A 20592-nucleotide genomic window follows, 5' to 3' on the forward strand; every position below is an offset into this window, starting at 1 on the left:
AGAATTTACAATGTGAAAAATAACAACATGACTCATGGGCTTAAGGCCAGAATTTCAGCTGGTGAAAATTACCTGCAGTGATTTATACCTGCAGCAGATGTGGCCTGCAGTCAGTATTAATGGCCTAATACTGTAAAATCTTGTATCTCTGAGTAACTTGCTGCCACTGGACTTCGGGGAGAGTTACTCAGGTGGTATAGCACTACAAGGCCTATGGAGATAAAGTACAAGGACCAATGGGTTCAAACTGAAACAAGCAAAATTTGGCTAATTATGTGCAACAAATTCTTTACTGTGAAATAGTGAGGCACTGGAAAAGGTTGCCCAGAGAAGCTGCAGCTCCATCCCTGCCAGTGTTCAAGGCCAGGGCTTGGAGCAACCTGGGATCGTGGGAAGTGTCCATGGCAGGGGGTTTGCAACTAGATGGTCTTTAAGGTCTTTTCCAACCCAAACCATTCTATGATTCTGTGGTCCCAAATATATTTATGGACCACAACAGGTGCTCAAAAGGGCTGCAGCAATCACCCTTCACAGAGAGCCTTGCTGGCACACGTAACACCACAGGCTCTGTTGTCGGCTGCCCCTGTGCTTTTGGCACAGGGAGAAAGGCAGCACGTCCAGGGCCACTGAGAGAGCAGGAGCTGAACACCACAGAACATGATTTCTCTGCTGCCCTAACATCCATTAAACCTGTGCCAGCAGTGGAAGTCAGATTGAGCTGCTTGATGCCTTGCTCCCACTGAAGTCTCTTGGCCCAGCACCAGGGAACCACACCAGCTCTTTTGTGGCTGAGTTTGAGACACAGTGGCAAACCCTGGCTTAATTGATTGACTGGAGAAATGACTGTAATCCAACTGAAAACACCCCCACAAACATAGCGGGGAGGGAAGGAATTTTATTTCTGAAAGCAGAGCATCTAAAGTGACTGAAGTGCTGCCATCCATAAAACAAAAGTGTTGCCATCCCTCATTTAATCAATTCAAATTGAATTTTGACACTGACATTCTGCTGTCAGATGCTGGCAGTGGTGCCTTTAATCGCCTGCAGCTGTCCTTTGCCTCACAACTTCCATGGGAGGGTAGGAGCTGTGGAGTGTGGCAGCACTCAAAGGATTTAGCAATCTCTTTTTGGTTTGACCTGTAACACCTGTTGAATAGACAGTTCTGCTTCTCTTGGTCAGCCTCAGACTGTGCTCAGTGTGTTCGTGCAGAGACAATGGACTCAAATTACTGTGATTTCATTCAATTTTGCTCATCTGGGTTTTAGAGAACTGGCTCAACACTGACCACTTTCAGTATTCCCTTCACCCAGTAGGATTGTTGGTTCTCCAAGTCATCTGAGCAATAGTCCAGGGTCAGGAGGATGTTTGATGCTTTGTGCTAGTCCATGGGATCAGCCAGGTGCGTGTCTAGAGACAGCAGCAGCAGGTGAGGTGTGTTTATGTAACTTTTCTGGAACTTATTAGGTTTTGGGGTTTTTTTTCCTCTCATTGCTCTATCAAAGTGCGTCATGGCTGTCCCAAAAACAATGCCTGGAGTGAAGCCTGTTTGTGACAGCAAAAAAACAACTATCTGAATTCATGCTTGGCACTAGCATACGGCAGCTTTAGGCCAGAAATAAGCGTATGTTCAGGGTTCAATACATCTGTGACCCAATTCACAGGCTCTGCTGGAGCCCACAGGATGCTGACATCTCACAATGAAATCACCACACAGTCAGGATCATCTTATATCCTGATAGGCAAGAACTGAACAACTATTCGTGACAACAATGACCCCATTTTTTTAATCAAAACTCTTCTTAGTAAACTAGATCTTAGATTCCAGTAAACTTCTCAGAACAGCCTGGAAAACAGAAAAACAGGGAATAAGAGAGAATTGCTCTCCTTCCAATTAAATAGTAAAAAAAATTTGAAAAACTAAGAGAATTAACATTCCCAAATTCCCACATTAAATGGATTTTAGGTGCACAATGTCAGATTTGTAAGGCCTGACAATGGTTTCCAAGACATTTTTGAAATCCATATGCAAATATCCATGTTCCAAATCCTTCTTTCTAGGTGCCCTAACACACTCAGATTTATCTGTATGATTTGAAATCTTATATTCCTTGAGAAGGTACTCAGGGAAATCCCCACGCAAAGTAAGAGGATGTGTGAAAAAATCTAATTTTCTCTCTTACTAGTAGATATTTAAGCATTATGTGAAGGACAAAAAAATTGTGAATGGAGTCCAGGAAATGACCTTTCCAGAATAGCCTACAGCTCTGAATGTTCTGAGACTCTTCCTGAGCAAAGAACTGTCTGGGTTCATATTACTGACCAAACTCAGCTTGGATTAATTCCTTAAACTTGGACTTAATTCCAAAATACCTATACTGTGGCTACTTCATGAAAATCTGGGTGACTCTACATTTTCTCCACTGAGAACACAGAGGAAAGGATACACCCACCAAGGCAGGGGCCATGTGAACACCAGTCATCACCAGACTGGATGAAGACATTTAAAAAGAAGTGAAAATCTACAAGGTTACTAATTCTCCATTTGTGAGAGTACCACCCACAGTGAATTTCAGAAGTGCCTAAGCACCTAATTCCCTTGGCAACTTGTCCTCTGGGAAACATCATTGAATAACTAAACAGGTTTGATGATAACAGCTAATGGGTGGGATTAATCTTCCTTGAAGTGAGAAAAATTAAAAGAATAGGTTTGAACTAAACACCCTGAGAGCTTCCTCTCTGTTCAGTGAAGTTTTCTCTTCTACACTTGGTTTTGGTGACCCCTAAATGAGCCGTGGGGAGAACTTTTCCTGAAGTTTCTAATCACACCCTTGCAGTGTCTTGGTAATGTCAGGGTGGAGGATTCAATATTACAACACCAAGCAGAGTCAGGCCTGAGTATGTGGCTCTGTGCTGCTTTTGAAATTTCTATCTCCAGCAGCTCCCCTACCCTGCAGACTTTCAGTAGGAACTTAGAGATCCCAAATGTGACCAGCTCTGAGAGAGGAGTCCTGTCATCAGCTGAAATGTCTGAACTCCTAGAAACCATTTTTCTGGGCAGTGGAATCACCAAGCACAAAGGCACCAGCATCATATTGCCTTCACTGAGATATATTTAATATAACCTTGAATTCCAAGAAATTCTAACCATGTATAGACAAAATCCATGGTGAAGCCATCTCTCTCAGCCTTCTCTACTTCATTCTGGGCTACTGATGCAGCCAAAGACAACTTCTAGCAATCAGAATCCTGCCCTGTCATCCCACCAATAGTAAACAATAATATTAATAAAAAACATCATGAGCTTTTTTTGATTTTTCTTCTGCCTTCAAAACTAGGATTTTAAACAACTTCACTTAAGAATTCTGAGTTAGAAGCCAGAAAAATAGCACTTTCCAACCTCAAAGCAACCACAGAACACTTAATGAATGTATTACCCTCTGTCAAATGCACCGGGTGAGGTTCAATTTAGCTGATGACACCTAATTCACAATGATGTTCTGTTTTCAGCAGAAGGTTACTTGATGTTGAACAATGAGATTAACAAATTCTGACATGCACAGAAATACAAATAATGTAACAGAAGTTAATAATTCACAAAACTGTGCTCTCGGTTACACTGACATAAAAGAGGAGTAACTCCTCATTGTCAACAAGCTATTCCGTATTTACTCCAGTTCAACCAAGAACAGACTGGCTCTGTTCCTCAACTCTTCAAGCAAAAAACTTCCTTAAACTATTGCCTGTGCAACTGTTTCCAGGGGATGGAGAGAAGCCCTTGTGCCTTGAAGTACTTATACAACATCTGAACAAAACGTTGGAAAATGTAATGCATGGAGCAATCCTGCAAGTCAAGCAGAGGGCCAGATGACAAAGATTCATTAATAGGTACTCAGGGTGAAATTTTGGCCATCCTGAAGCTCATGGAAGTTTTGCTGTTGACTTCAGTGGGATTAGGATTTCTCCAGAAGCTTTTAAAGCCAAAAGAGACAATTTTAGTCAGTTAATCTGACCCCTGAAATAATACCAGCCATAAAACTTCCAGCGTCATCAGTCGTTTTCATCTCTGTTTTCTGTGGATCAAATAAGGCTGAAGCAAAATGGAAAGTAACTAGAAAGTAGTAAAAGAAAAACGGTTTGGAAAAAGTAAAACTGATTCTGGCTGCCCACACCCACAGCATTTGCAGAGGTCAGGCGAGGACTCTTTTTCCCCTTCCTTGAACTCCAAATATTTCCTTCCTTGTTTAATGTTGGGATAAGGAGAAATAGCAAAGCAGACAAAGCACATAAACACCAATCTCTGTGGCCTGAACGAGCCACTGGAAGACAAATCATTCCATCTTAAAATAGTAACCTGGGAGAAGCTGAATTACCACCAGAGAAGCCTCAATCTCACTTTATCTATCTCTCTCACTCTCTCTCATAGGCAGACTGGCTACCTAAATTTAAAATAGCTAAAATGAGGTGAGATGACTCCTTTTTTATGTGCTTGTGGGGATCCTCTTGCAGGATAAGGATTTCACTTGATAGTTATTATGGAAAGAGATTCAAAGCATAGAGGGCACAATAAGAGTACTAAAACCAACAGATTTTTAAGCAAATTGAACATAAAAACTATTTGATTTATGTGAAAAGAGAGCAAAAATAGTTAATTTTTTTTTAGCAAAATAATGCAAGATTTCTAAACAAACACAAAAACAAGAAAGTCATGTTTGGGGATGGCTGGTTAAGTCTTGCCTAGACATCCAATCAATTTTGCATCACTTTTTAAATGCTGGTAATCTTCAAAATTAACATATAATTTCCAAATTAAAAGGAGAATAACCTTCTGTTTCAAACAGTTTGACAGAAAATACTTTTACTTTCCAAAGCAAGTTATTATTCACAAAATTCCACCCACATTTGCCAATAAATCAGGTTACTCACACCACCCATGGCATTTTTATTAAATAAACCTTTTGTCACAAAACATTTTCTCCAAGTCAAGGACAAATATATGTGGCCCTCTTTCAAAGTGATTATCCCTGTGACAACAAGGCTTCAAAGTGATTGAAACCCAGCAACATCTTGTCTTTCGTAGCCAACATCTGAAACTACCTGAGGCTGATCTTGGCACAACTGAGAGGTTCCTAATTGTCAAGCCCAGGCAAGTACAACAAACTGTGATCCACGTACAAAAACGAACAATTCCTGCTGCTACCCTGCATCACTGATTGATGCTTTCCCTTTTTACTGCTTTCTTCCACTGCCCTCCTGTAAGATTTATCCTGTAACACACGCAAATGAACTTGGTGAAATACGCAATGAGGGAAAAGGGGGAACAGTACATAAATATTCACAGTCTCAATCAAACCATCTGAGATTTATTTTTCCTTTAAGAAAACAAACCACCTTTCCTGATCACTTCCAGATTCACAGTTTGATATTATATGAGACCCAATACTGTTTTCTGGTAGGAGAGAGGAACAAGCTAAGAAACAGCAATTTAAGGTAAGAAAATAATATCATTCTACTAGTCTGACAGACTGATTAAAAATCAAGGATTCATATTTTCACTCTCTTTTTACTCCATCCTGCCCTTTTTTTTTTTTTTTTCCAGGCTGGCTCAACAGAGTATTGTAACTTTAATCTGTATAGATTAATTCTTCTCCATGGAGGAGCTGTGACTGCGATACATGTGACTCTGCACTTCATATTGAACAGTTTATCTTCCCCTTGTGATTTCAATAAAACTCTTGAGATCTGAGTGCTGCCTTGATTTATTCTGCTCAGCCATTTACAAGTGGGGTGCCTTGTCTAAGCTGGTTCTGTAGGTTTCCTCTCTGCTCAGAGGGACTGAGCATCTCCAGAGGGTAATTCCATCCAACTGCCAGAGACACCTGATTCAGACCAGCGTGACTCACTGCACACATGAGTCCACCATTCTTGCTGCCTGAATTACAGATGAAACCTAAAGGACTAGCTCAGACTAGACACCTCACTTTCAGGGAGGTGAAGTCAGGCGAGATGAATCCTACCCTTTGAATATAATTTCACAGTTCACCCAAGTGATCTAGGATAATACCTCCAATTTTTTTTAGAAGTTACTTAAATATTAGGGTTTACTCCCCTCAGGGCAAATACATTGCCCATTTGAGCATTGCAGCATCCTTTCCAGGCATGTTTCTGCCTCATAAAATCCCCAGTTCTGAGCAGCAAATGAGTGGGAGGTCACTGAAAGAGCCATTGGAAATGCAGAGGAGGATGAAGGTTGTGTGCTCCCATGCATCCAAGGCATTTAGATGCCTAAGTCTGGGCCAAAGGGAGTTTCTGGAGTGATTCAGCTCTCCTATTAAAGATGTTCCACTCCAGATAAATAATTCAATATTCACTGGAAAAGAGACTTGTGCATGTTCCCACAATAAAGCTGAATGCCCACACAGCCATGTGGAAAAGCTGTGATCTGTCTGTCTCTGCCCACTTAATGAATCAACAAATACCTGCTTGTGTACACAGGAGAGAACTAAATTAGTGTCTCTTATTCCTCAGCTTCACTTTTTCCTGGTTTGGAGTTGTTTCAGGGGACAGGGGTTCATCCTCCAGACAAGTCAGAGCTGGGGCTTGAAAAGGGGTTTTTTTAATCCTTGTCAGTGTTGGGGTGAGCAAACACCAGGAATGGGGTGAGTCACAAAAACACAGGGGCACACATGGAAACTGCCACACAACTTGGTCATAAATCACCTTTCAGACATGGTCTGAGCCAGGCATAAACAGGGATGTATTTTCCATACATGTAGGCACATATATGTTGCTCTGTGTATTTGCAGTGAGAGAAATGGAGGTGCTAAGCCCCAGGAACATTTCATCCAGAACTCAGAGGAATATGGAGCTGACCCCAGGCACCCTCAGAAACCCAGACACATCAAAAATCTGTTCATTTGCTTATGGGTGAGATTCCCCTTGCCTAACTTCAGCCATATAATTGTTAGCTAATTAGTCTGACCTAATTGTTCAAGTATCCCTTGTAAGTAGCAAAGAAAGGAACCTCCAAAGGAAATTCTCCCATCTTTAGACTCATATTTTAAGAAAAATCAAAACACCCTTTAGCAATGGATTGATGTCTCTCTCCATTGATCAGAAATAAACCAGGACTTCTGAATGACTAATATATAACTTTTAGACAGATTTAGGTGGGATGATCCCACCCTCATCATCTCTCTTCCCTTCCCTTCTCACCCCATCTACAGAATGATGATGTGGGTTGATTGATTGATTGATTGATTGATTAGAGCTTCACCCAAAACATTTGGGATATTTTGACAGAAGCATCTCAAATCCTCCATAGAAGGAATGAGAAAGAAAAACTCAATTCCCAGCTACCTTTTCTTAAGACAGAGAGCAATGATCCAAGGATTAAGTGGTTACCTGGATTTAGGAGACTTGAGTCTCTTCTCAAGCTTTTTATATGGTCTTGTAAAAATAATTCCAATCATTTGCCTTGCAACCTTCTATATAAAAAATAAAAATACTCTTTGGCCACAAGCTTTACTTTAGTGAAGCAGTAATGCACCAGCTGTGGAAATATGTTTCAGGTTACCAGGTTAGACATGATAAACAGTAAATATAACAAAAAGAAGAAGCATCTTGGCATGTTTCTATTTTTGTGATACCATCTGTCCTACTCCCAGATTAAACCTAGCGAAGGAGGTGAATAAATAATGCCTTGAATGGTAAATTAGATATGTTTTCAAGCATTTAGAAAGATTTCTCTTACTGAAAACTCAGGTTTCCTCCTTCCCTTTTCTTTTCCATTTTTACAATGGAGGCAAGAAATAAATGCAATACTTGTAACATTATCATGAAGAATGCGGTCAGAGCACCTTCAAATGCTGTTTTTTAAGTAGAAAACCCAGGTGTTCAAATGACACCAAAGAAAAGATTCATTTCCAAGTCTCTCAGGAGTCCAAGTGACCCTGAGGGCAGGAAGCAAGTGAATGTAAAACTACTGGTCTACAAGTGCCCCAGGAAGAACAGCACCGAACTTGCATTTCACAAATCACCGTGACCCTGTAGCAGCACATAAGTGACAAGCATCATTTCTAGGGCACGTCCCCAAGGGCCTTATCCTGACCTCTGCCCTGTTAGTCTCGTGCAGGTGTCCCTAAAGCAACTGCAGACAAGCAGAAGCTGATTTGCATCAGGAACTTGGAAAAAAAAAATCTAAATTTAAAAAATAAAATCAAGGCCTGCAGATTATAAACACACATTATTTGTAGTGTGAGGTTATCACTCCATTATGTCTATTTTTGAGTACTCACTCAGAGTTTAAACTTTTGTTTTACTACAAAAGAGCAAATAAGACGATTCTGGGACTAACAAAGGAAAACTAACTTCATGTATCTGCATCAAGTAAAAGTGAAGTGAGATTCTGGTAGTGAGTGCAGCTGGGCTTTAGCAGCAGTGCTGTGGGGACCCCTTGTGTTCCAAGATTTAAGCGAAGAAATTTGTTCCTGCATAGGAACAACACCAGGCTGTTGGTGCTTAAATCTTTAATATCAATTTCTTCTAATTCCAGGCATGTAGAAGAATAAAGTCTGTTTCTGTTTATACCAGGATAATCCAAATTGCATTCCACTGTTTTCAACTATGTTATTTAATTCCAGCATCTGTGAAGACACATGAGAGGGAGACAGCAATGACGAGCTAGCTGCACCTGAGGATGAAATTTTAAAGCTACTAAGTTCCCAAATCCTTCAGTTCACTTGGAAAATCTCAGTCTCAAATAGATTTATTTAATATTTCCAGAATTTTCTGCCTTTTGTGTTCAAAAATTCTTACAGAGACACAAAAGGCCACGAGACTATGAGATTTACAAATGAGTCACATCTTAATTCTTTCCCATTGTTTCTCTGCTTTTGAGATTTTTTTTTTGCATCAAACCCCTTGAAATGACTTAGGGATCATCTTGATTATGCCTTGACCTACTTGAAAGGAGCAGGAAAAAAATCAGTTATAATTAAGTCTGGATGTATGAAAATAATCCAAGAATTAGTAGGGAGGTCACATTGCCTCTGTTGCAACTGAGCTGCTTTGGCAAGTATTAAAAATATTTTTCCCAGTTCTGGTGTCCCCAATTAGAAAAAGGAAAAAGGCATTGGGAATTCCAGCAAGAGGTCAAAGGAAAACAGTAAGACAGTGCTCAAGGACTGGGAAAAAGCCTTAAAGACCAAAGACACTTTAGTGCACCAAAGACACATCAGTTTCTCCTGTTCTCTGCTCAATCAAACCAAAACCTTTTAAGGATGGAACATTAACATGTTTGCTCAATGGGAAAAACTTGCTGGGATGTGATTTGCAGGATATGATAGTAAATAACACAAAAACCCTTCTGGCCTCAAAGTCCATGATATTTGGATCACTATTTCTGCAATCAGAAAAATCAGAATATTTTTACAAGAATTATTTCTATAATTCCCATTTTGTCACCTCATTTCTAGCACCATTTTCAAGCTGAAAGTCAATGACTTAAGATATATCTAATAAAGAAACTTAGCAACATTGATTTTCATTTACATCTCATTCTTCTTTTCCCTGTTATTTTATGAAGAACGTTTGCATGAGTTAAAAAAAAATAAAATAAAATCTGTTTAGGGGAAAAAAGATCCTGGGTCAATTCTTTTCCTTTTGAAGTCATCAAAAGTTTTGCAAACTCACTTCCAGGAGCCAGTCACTGGGCTTTCTACCATGTGATAGCTTGCAATGGCTAAATACAAGCCTGTGAACAATCCTGTCAGGACATCGAGAGCAGTTGGGTGTTTAAACCTGAACATTTGGTTATATAAGATTTGGACACTGAACTGAGCAAGGCCATAACTTCATCTAAGTCCTTGCTGTGGGGAACACAGGATACACCAAGCCTATCACAAAGAAGGGAGTTGCCCACCAGGGCAATACCATAGAGCAATGAAGTTAAAACTCAATTCTAAATAATAATGTAATTTAGGCCTCCCATTCCAGCAGCAAGGCGCTTAATTCCTCCCAGGACTGCTGCTGCCAGATTGCTCTAATCCACTTCCAGCTGTGCTACTGCTCCTGTGTGCGAGCATGGGAGCTCGGCTGGGAAACAGAACAAAGCATCCCAGTAAAGCCAGCAGCACTTGGAGGAATATTCAAACACACAGGGGAAATAATTCCCTCTTAAAGCAGAGTGTCTGCCAACCACCGTTCCCATTGCAAGTGTTTTACTCTAGGCCTGGCCGTGCATTTAGGTCCTGACTCAGCAAAGGCTTGAGAAAGTGCCTTAATTTCATCATGTCATTAACCTTGTTGACTTCAGCATGTTCTGTAACTTTAAATTATAGAAATATATATATTCTTTCTTTTTTTTTTTTCTTTTTTTACTTCTCTTCCTTCCTATGGTATTCTATGTCTTCAAAGTTGCTTCAGCACAGATGTGTCAGAAAATTGTATCTGTTAGTAAATTTACTGCAAATATTTACTATCCCCAGAATGGCTGCATCTAAAGCTGCTAACCAGGCATACCAAGTTCCTGCCTTGGAGAGCCTGCAGTCTGATCACATCTGGACTTACAGAAAATATTCCTTTTGTGTTGTTTTCAAACAGTGTTCTTCACATTTCCTTTGGGAAATCTTCATTCCTCAATTAGCAAGGTCTTAGAAGATGGAAAGTTCAGAAATATTCCCTTGTAAGGTACATATTTCTCAGATTAAGGTGATGGCATGTTATCATTTTAGAGAACTGAAAACCTCTTCCTTTTAATGGCACAACATTATAGTTCTCAACTTTGGCAGGTGAAAAGATATTGGTCCTTAAAGCTGTCACTGGTACCAGACAGAATATTGATGGCTCTGGGCCTCCAGCCAGCATGATTTTGAGGAGAACTTTCAAAAAGTTATTTCTCAAGAAAACTTATTTTGCAAACTGCTGTTCCTGGGCATTTTCGTCTTTTATTACCGGGCAGAAAGCAGATAAAGCAATTTGGGACAGATGATAAATGCAACTTGCAGCACTTCTTAACAAGTTAGCACAAAGCTACACCACAGTTTTAGTGGTCTTTATATGTGTGTTTTTATAAGGAGACAGAGTGAACAGTTTTATTAACATATCATGAGTGAGTTATGTGGGTCATCCCAAATGAATGGCAATAAAAGCTTTATATCACACTTACCAACATGTATTTGGTACTTTATGTGCCACAAATGTTGCAGAAAAGCTATTTTACATATGTTTTAAAGACTGGGTATTTTTTATATTAGGGCTGGTTTTGTAAAGCTGCCAAGCACTTTAGCTACCATGAGCCCAACATTACTCAGCTCAGGGGGAATAATAAAAACTTGTTTAAAATGTTCTGAAATAGATTTAAATTTTTTTGTGCTTCAAAAAGCCAAAATTAAAGAATCATAGAATCATGGAATGGCCTGGGTTGGAAGGGATCTTAAAAGTCATCTATTTCCAACCTCTCTGCCAGGGACAGGGACACCTTCCACTAGGAGAACTGTGATCCTGACATGTTCCATCACTAAGCAAGTCCTTTCCTCTAAAACAATTTTAAAAGCTCTTTCTAGTCCTTCCTGGTTGTATGACAGAGAAAGCTTGGTACTGCCACACCACAGGACATACTGTGGCTTGTACTGGACCTTGAACCAATTTGGGGCTTCTAGTGGAAAATGGAAATTCTTCAACTAAAGAGAAAGAATAAAAAAATGTAATGGTAAGTTGATACACAGACACCACACACAAATTTATATTTTTACCTATATATTTGTATGGCACCTTGAAAATCTGTTCCAAAAGCATAAAGCATTAATGTTGGTCCCAAATCAGAGTCTGATCCAAAATCCCTGTCACAGGAAACTTTCCATCAATATAAGAGCATTCAAACAGATTTTTAAACTTGCTCTGGCAATCTCAAGAGCAGCTTTGCCAGGAATTTTCTGGGCACAGGGTGAAGCCTATAGGCACGGAACAGGTGAGAAGGACCAAAGACTCAGGGGAAGCCATACCACAGTTACAGTTATAATGTGACCCCTTTGGCTGAGAGAAGCCAGGCTGGAGGGAAGAGAGGTGACTCCCTGCCCCTCCCCACCATGGGTGGAAATACTCTGGGGACAGATGTTTTGTGCTCCTGCTGCTGGAGCCAGACCACAGCACGCTTGTCACCATGTCCCAGGCTGCCCCACCACATCAAGAAGCTCCTACCCCTGGCTCAGGTGCCACAGAGGGTCTGACCATGGAGCTGGTATTACTGTGAATATTCTAAGCCGGGGTTTGGAGTGAACAGATTTTCTGCTTATTACAAGAGGCATATGATGGCTTCTAGGAAAGATCAGCGTGCACAATTCAGCCTGTGCACATACCTGTGCTATGGGTCTGACCCTCTGCTTAGCAGGAGAAACTCCAAGTGTAAAGCTGATGTAGGGCAGTTTTCATTCCAGCCCTGTACGTGTGCGTGCATTTCTCCTGCACGTGTACATACCCAGCACACTGAGAGAGACATTTCCCACCTCACACACCAAACCACAGAGTGTGATGGAGCTACTGAAAGAGGTGAACGGCATTTAATCACATGTGAGTTAATGATTTAAATGCGCTTTTATTTTTGGCCTCTTGATGTAAATCCAAACCAGACAAGCAGAGTCCTCTGGTCAGACGGCTGGAAATTCCTCTGCACGAAATCACGTTGGTGGTCTCCCAGCTCAGCGCCTTCTGAGGAGCCGTACAGTGAAATATCCTTCCGTACCTCTAATGAATGCGCCCACCCACACTGGAGCTGGTGCCCCCTAAGAACTCAATTCAAGAACAACTTTTTTAATTTCTACATGAAATCAAAGGGCTCATTCTACGAGCCAAAGAACTCACAATTTTAGGCGGGACAGTTAATGGGTGGCTACCCCAGGTTGTCCCCTTGGTTTGCAGTACACAGTCTCGCAAGTAAAAATAATAAGCAGGATGCTGACTGTGTACACAACATTCCAATTAATTAGATTTCATCCTCCTCCAATGAATGCATAAATTGTTGCTTCCCTGGTGACTGTACAGAGCATGAGTGACTTGCTCAGCATCAACCAGAGGAACCAAAGTAAACACACAAGACCTCAGTTTGCTTTCCTGTGCTCAGACAAGACCTCCTTCTTGATATTAAACAATCACTAAGCAACCAAAAACTCTCAAATTGGCCATGAAAACTTGAGCAAGAGAACCCAGGAAATAATTTTCAAGACTACTGCACTGAACCCTCCCAAGGACTCCTGTTCATGTGTGAATGAGCACTTGTCATTGCAGGCACAAGGGGTGAAGCCTGGTGACAGCAGCCAGAGAACTGAATAATCCAGTGGTGCTACTGAGACACAGATCTAATCCCACAATGAGGAGATGATTCCTTCAAACAGGCCTGTTATAAAATTATCAAGTGGCACAGGGGGTGGAAGGAATCAAGTTCTGATTGAACTGACTTGAAATAATAAATGCACACATTTTCTTTAAACACAGCTTGCCACATCCTGAGAATCTGGAACCAATTCCTTCCCTTTCAAGAAGCTTAAAAGTGGTGGGACTTTGATATGGCATGAGCATGTTTGCTTCTGGGCTTACAGCCCTCACCAGCCCTTTCCAAAACTTTCAACGTTTTTATATTATAAGACAGAAAAGTTAGGAAAACAAAGATGGAAAAAAAGAATCAGAAGTTCAGGGAACTATTAAATCAGGGCAGCCTTGCTGCCAAATACCTTTGGTAAGTAAATGAATCATGATCAATAACATATTGCCATGCAGACTTACAGGGGAAGGTTATCACCTGCTTCTGTGCCAGGCATAAAACATAACGGTGTGTGGCTAATGAAGTACTGCATGAATCCAGGAAAAAAAAAAAAGAAAAACACCACCATTTTTCTCTGTAATGTTAAAGCATTTTTACTTCAAAGTAAATTTAACTCATCCAGAAAAAATATAATTTTTCCATGAAAACTTTGTCAAAATTGATAGGTTACTATGAAACACTTCTCTTTTGACAATGTTACATTTGTAAGAGGAAACCGTCTTGACAGAAAGAACCCTGTTTTGTTAAGGGGATGTTTCCGCCCTGATTGCAAAGCTGCTTGTGCAAGGCTGCTTTATACATTCATATATTTACCAGCAGAGGGTGTCACAATCTTAGAAACAAACCTACAAATGAATCCTTGCTCCTGTTCGTTCACATATGAGGACTCAAGACACACACCAAAACAAGGATTTTCCAATCTCTTATTGGCCTCACTGACTTTTCACTATTAGGGGAAAAAAAATCATTTATCTATGTAAAAGCTGTGTTATCAGTGCCATCTTGCCTGTGCTCTCAGGTCACTGCAGGGACACAGCCAGCAGTGGCATCCCCTGAAGTGGAGCATTTCTCCATGGCCTGGCTGCAAACTCTGCTAAGAGGGACAGCAGCTTGGGCTTTTCTTCAGTGCACATTAGATTCTCATCAATTCTCACATTCAGTGTCCTCATGCTGCATAAATATCATTAATTATCCCAACCACTTCGTGCCACTTTTCTGCAGAGATGTAGCAGCCCCAGGCTGGGGAGAGAGCTCACGTTGCACACACCAGAACCCCACAAGGAATGGTCACACATAATCACACCTAACCCACACTTCTCACAGACAGAGACAGGCTGATGCCACAAATTCCGAGCCTGATATCCCACACGTTACTGAATTCACTTCCCGGGCTCCTGAGTTAAGAGAACTTAATTGAAAGAACTTGATGCTTGGTGCTTTAGCCACCTTGCTCTCCTGTTCCCAGCCCCCACCTCTATTTCCAATTTAAATAAATGAAAATTATTGTTTATGTAATGATCTTGGTTCTATAATCTATTTTTCATTTACTAACAACTCTTTTCCTATCTGTGTTTTGATCAGATCACGTGCAACTGATGTTCCAGTCACTGGTGTGGCTTTCCAGATTAACCCAAGCACTGGAACAGCTGGAGCTAGGGATGGATACAGAGGATGACTATGAGACATACATTACCTTTACCTCACAAACCTACAGAAACTATTTATGACAACCACAAGCAGCAATCTCTGGTCTATTTGAATCTCACCTGCTCATGTGGAGACAGGGAAAGGGACTTCACCTAAGTAATTACATTTTATGTTTATAAAATGCTTTTTTCTTGGTCACAGAACTATATATAACTACTTCTGCTGTTATATAGGAAAAATAAAAATATGTTAATATAATACAATATAATAATATAATATACAAATATAATATTAAAATATATACAAATGAGTGTATAAAATTTATTTAACATATAAATATAATAGACTATAATATTAATACAATATAAAAACTATTTACTTCAGCAGAAAGCTTCAAGCTGTACTAGCGGAAGGCCAGGCTGGACATCAAGAAGAATTTAGTCACTGAAAGGGTTGTTAAGCATTGAAATGCACTTTCCAGGGAGGTGGTGGAGTCACCAACCTGGAAGTATTCAAGAAGTGAGTGGACATGGCACTCAGTGATATGGTTTAATTGACAGGGTCGTGATCAAAGGCTGGACTCAATGATTTCAAGGTCTTTTCCAGCTTTTAGGATTCTGTGATTCCATTCTATTATTTTGAATAATGCAGCAGGACCTGTTGTAAAATTATATCTACCAGATCTGGGCTAGAGCCCCAGATCCCTTTTGAATCAGTGTTGCAATTTTATAAGAATTTATGAAATGCCAATCAAAAATAAATAAGTTGATTAAGAAACATGTACATGGTGTTGCTCTCTTTTCCTCTTTGCACACACTGCTTTCACTGCTCCAGAAATTTAACACAACTCCTTTTGGACTAACTCATTCTCCTCCATCCAAATCAGCCTTCAGAAAAACTGCTGCTGTTCAGATGAACTGGACAGAAAGTGAATAAAACATCCTTGGGATTAGGGAGAAACTGTTTTTCCTTAGCCCTTGAAAACTGACAGTCAATTACTCTGCTGAAATTGAGGTCTGTACTGACCATTCCAGAGACCTTACTTCATTGATAGAAAGAACATAGTTATAGATCCAGTTAGAAAGATAGAAACATAGAAAGATCCAGTTCTACTCTGCCCATCTCTGCTTTATTCTACTTGCAGTGCAGCACTCCAGCTGTAATAAAATTAAGCTAAAAGTTTTTTTCTACTTTGAAGAGGAAAGTTAAGCATCAGTACATTCAGAGACTGCAGTGTCTGGATAAGACAGGAGCAGGAACCAGGTAATGAAAATTGAGTGAGGATGTTTGCAGGGAGCAAAGATTGTGTCTCTCCTGCAGCTTAACAGCTCTTGTCTCTAAAACTTTGGTGTGCTTAATTGTCATTTACATGAGTACCTAAACCAAGAGTTTGTTTTGCAGAACTAGGTAAAGCTCTCTTTGATCATACTGCAGCTTCTGAAAATGTGGAGTGCTGTGAGGGTTTAGATTCCTTATCTCACCATAGTGGATATCAGATCTTGAATTCCAGCTCTGCTTATGGCCACATGCAGACTCCTCTAGGACAACCATTTACTCCTGGCTGGAGATGCCAGCCCTTGTGAGCCCAGGGATTTGAATATTGCAGTCACTGAGAAAGAAGAGTTGAGACTGTGCATGTGGGGCAGCACAGCTGAAGATTTAGAGTTGCACAGCAGACCATAAAACTTCCTTGTAAATGGCCAAGATATTTTACTTTCATTGTTACACCTATTTACTCTAACTCTTAATTTTTCTTTCTTTTACAACTTCCTATAAAGATTAGCTGAGCATCCTATTAGCATTAGACAAAAAAAAACCCCAAGTTTTTAGCATCACTGAGAAGTGAAACACTGTAATTATTTCCTTCTGTTAACAACACAAAAATATTACAGAGGAGATTGTTATCTGACATAAATCATCATCTACCCACTTTTATCTCATGGGTCAGCCCCAGGCAATGAAATATAATTGCACAGATGAAATGTGTGGCAGAGCTGGAACCTGCAAAATCTAGTGTTTTCTGAATGATACGATATAAATCCATGGTATTCAACGTGCCTTAGGTCTCTGTCTGTGAAAGCAGTAACATAAGGGAGAAGGTACATCAGTGAATGACTAGAAATATTCTACTAGGTCATCTCAAGGGATAGGGACGTGTAAATCCACAGCTTTATGGAGCAAGAGGAGCTCAGACTCGCTGAAGTCTTGCCTCTCCAATGGGAAAGGAATGTGGAGAAGAACAGCAATTTTATTAAGAGGGCAGTGTGGGATGCATATAAATATGAATGGCATCTGGCTTCTGGGGGACTCTTTCTTTTCATAAACAAACGTGAAGGAAAATCTGGAGCTTACAGAGTGCAATTACATTTCTTAAATTCACTTCTTTCTTTTAATTACTTTATCTGGAATGTCTCGATGTAACTCCATTTATATGAGCAAATTAGCTATAACAGCGTGATATAATCATAAAATAAGAGGGCCAAGAGCCCAATGGCAACATCTAATAAAACATGAGCTGCTCTCACAGGTTTGGGTCCAGCCAACACACACTCATCTAGGTAGTGCTGGGGGAGAGCAGGAGGTAGCACAGGCCACCAGTCTCTTCCAGTAAGCAGCTGGGGATCCTGTTCTGGTGAGGAAACTGGGCCATGGACAGGAGTCATGCCATGGCTGTTGGTAAAGAGGCTACCAAACACTCAGTGGCTCTTTTATTTACTACTACAGATGTAGTTAATTCAACTGTGGAGACACGTGAGTTGAGTCCACCTAACCAACCACCTCAGGCTGATCAGCAGCGGTACCTGATGTCATCTGAACAAATTTTACAATAAAATGATGAGAGAATGGCAAAATTCTTTCACTTCTAAGCCCACAAACTCCCTGGCACATTCGACAATGGCCATACTCACCAGCATTATCCTGCTGCTTGGTGTTTTTGATGTATGCAGAAAATTTGGAGAAGATATCGATTCCAGCAGTGTTTGACTCCCGGTGCTTAGCAGCCAGCTTTGGGTACCTGGACAGGCAAAAGCAGTGGGGAGAGTAAAATCTTGTTACCAGCATCACAGCGCTGGCTACAAATATAACTTACAAGAGAGAAAAACCTCCTGTGTGAAGAACTGTAATTAACACTCATTATCTCAAAACAACACCTTGAAAATACCCCTTACACCTTGAAAATACACCTTGAAAGACGCCTCAACAGTATCTGCTCTCTGTCTGTCAAGGCAGGCATGTGGGGAGCTACACAGGGGTAGTGTCAAGACAAAGGTAATTGGACTTGTGCTTTGTGCAACCACAGTCCAAAATCAGCCTTAAATCAGAAGGAAGAATGTATTTCCAGAAAGGTGCAGGGGAGTTTGGCAGGCACATCTCCCCATTAAGAATGGCAGTCGTGTCTAATCCTCTACTCTGGAAATGTACTCCAGGATGGAATAGCAAGGGGTGTTAGGATTAATTCAGTGAAGGAACATAAATGTTCCAGTCTCTGCATTGCTTTTTATAGATATTTGGTGAAAAGGGATATATTGATTTGAAAGATAAACACAAACTAATGACTCCTACTGACTTCAGTGGTCATGGAGCAGAATACAGAAAATTTAAATGCCTGATCTCTTGCCTCAGGACTGGCCTTTAGCTGCTGATTCACTTGGAGGTAAAATTCTCCATAAGGAACCAAGCCAAATTTGATGGATTCATAGATTCTAAGGTCCAACTCACAAGCCAACTATTTCTTTTTTTTCCGTTATCCTTGTATTAAGTCCAAAATGTTTGACTAAGGAAGACATATCTGGTAAATCTAAACCTTTCATTGGTAGCTTTTTCATACTGAAAAAATCTGGGCCTTATTTCTAATTTGAATTAGTTTAGTTATAACTTCCAGTTATGGGCTCTTGTCATTTCTTGACTAGAATAATGAGCACTTTTCTGCTTCCAGAGCCTCTCTTGTCCTCTGTAATCAGTTTCCCTTCCAACCTTCCTAACACACCATACAGCTCAGAAACCTCTATTTTTTCACTGTAAAATGCTTTTCCTGGCACAGATATTTTGTGTGGCAATTCTTAGCATCTATTCCAAGTTATTTTTAGCTTTGCAAAATGTGGCCACCAGACCCCTACAATTTTTTTCTAGTTCTGGTCTCCTTAATTCTGCATACAAGGGCATCCTGAAATGTGTACAGAGAAAACATTCTGCAGTTATTACTCACATAAGTAACCTTCACACATGGAAGTCATCTCACTGAAGCCAGCAAGTTTTATAAATAAATATTACTCCTGTAAGTAAAGGTTGTAGGAAGAAGTGCTTTTTAGGAACTCTTCTTACGACATCTTTCATTCCTAGGAAATGGAATATTGACTGAAAAAAAATCTGAAGGTCTTACTTTGGAGGTGCAAGGGTCTCTTCCAAGAATTCCTCAATCTTGTTAACATCTGTCTTGACTTCTCCATTAAATGTCAGGAAAGGTGGGTGGGTCCCAGGAGCCAGATTGTGCAGGTCAGCTGGCTTTCTGCAAGCAGAGAAAAAGCCATGAAATCACTAATCTTTATGGTCGGGTAGTTGCACAGATATTTATAGTTCCTACAAAATCTGTCTGCCTTTTTTTTTTCTCTCCTGTAATTTGTGGTTGGAAGACTTTGAAACTACCCCAAGCACCCTGTTTAATATAAAAACATTCCACAAGTGAGGGGAAAAAAAAAAAAAACCAACAACCAAACCTGAATCCAAACTATTTTGTTGTGCACCACAGGCTCTCTAGGCCAGATAAAAATCTGATTTAACTTGGAGGGGGTCTTTCTATAGTGCATACACTGGGTCATACACCTATTTTCAATTAAAATGAACAATTTTTACCTTTTCAGGTCAACAGTGGTGACATTGAATACAACTCCTTTGAGCCACAAGATCATGAAGAGACGCTGGGAGAATGGGCAGTTCCCAATGCTTTCTCCATCTATACCGGCCTGGGGAACAGAAAGAGAGAAAAATGGATTTCAGACTTGTCACTCATTTACCTCCCTCAATGCAGAAAATTGGATGGTGAAAGAAAAATAAGCATTTTAAAAATAACCAGCAGTGCTTTTTATTTAATATAGTTTATCATCAACACAAGAATGGAGTTACTGCAGGATTCAGCCTTTGTCAGGAGCTCAAGGATGAAATATGGAGCCTCTCCTGAGGACATCTCTAAGGAGATGTGTCCCTTGCTGATGGCAAGAAACATCCAGGGTGTTCTTTCAACTGCTCTCATCCCTACAGAACTGTCTGCCTCATGGACGGGGTGGACACATTCAGGACCTGATTTCTGCTTTATTTAAGTCTGTAGACTGCAGTTTATATCAGATATATATTGATATATCAATACCTACTTCACTATTTTACTATCTAAAATGTGTACTTCAGAGCTAAACCCAAAAACTCTGGACATTGACTCATTCTTGTTGACATCAATGACTGCCTCAGACACAAACAGCCAGGTCCAGACAGAAATCTCCATCTGAGTTCTTCCAAGGTTCAAGGTAGGTTTCAACCACCACATTCAGTCTGTTCCTGTCTCTAGTATCTAATGAGTTGCCTACAAAACACTACACAACAATACAAAATTGCTAGTGTTAGCATTGAGGAACAGCCTATG

The 20592-nt window shown here is 40.3% G+C and overlaps 1 protein-coding gene across 2 annotated transcripts in view; it reads right to left on the minus strand.

The window, feature by feature from the left end:
• CLIC5 (chloride intracellular channel 5) overlaps positions 1-20592 on the minus strand; it is a 76485-nt gene that overhangs the window by 12606 nt on the left and 43287 nt on the right. For both annotated transcript variants that reach the window (XM_058834450.1, XM_058834451.1), the window contains exons 2-4: positions 19812-19921; positions 19342-19467; positions 17870-17976 (exon numbers count right to left, since the gene is read on the minus strand). In XM_058834450.1, the coding sequence (XP_058690433.1) occupies positions 17870-17976; positions 19342-19467; positions 19812-19921 (343 nt within the window). The remainder of the gene's footprint in view (positions 1-17869; positions 17977-19341; positions 19468-19811; positions 19922-20592) is intronic.

This window comes from Poecile atricapillus, chromosome 3 (genome assembly GCF_030490865.1).
Source record: "Poecile atricapillus isolate bPoeAtr1 chromosome 3, bPoeAtr1.hap1, whole genome shotgun sequence".
Lineage (NCBI taxonomy): Eukaryota > Metazoa > Chordata > Aves > Passeriformes > Paridae > Poecile > Poecile atricapillus.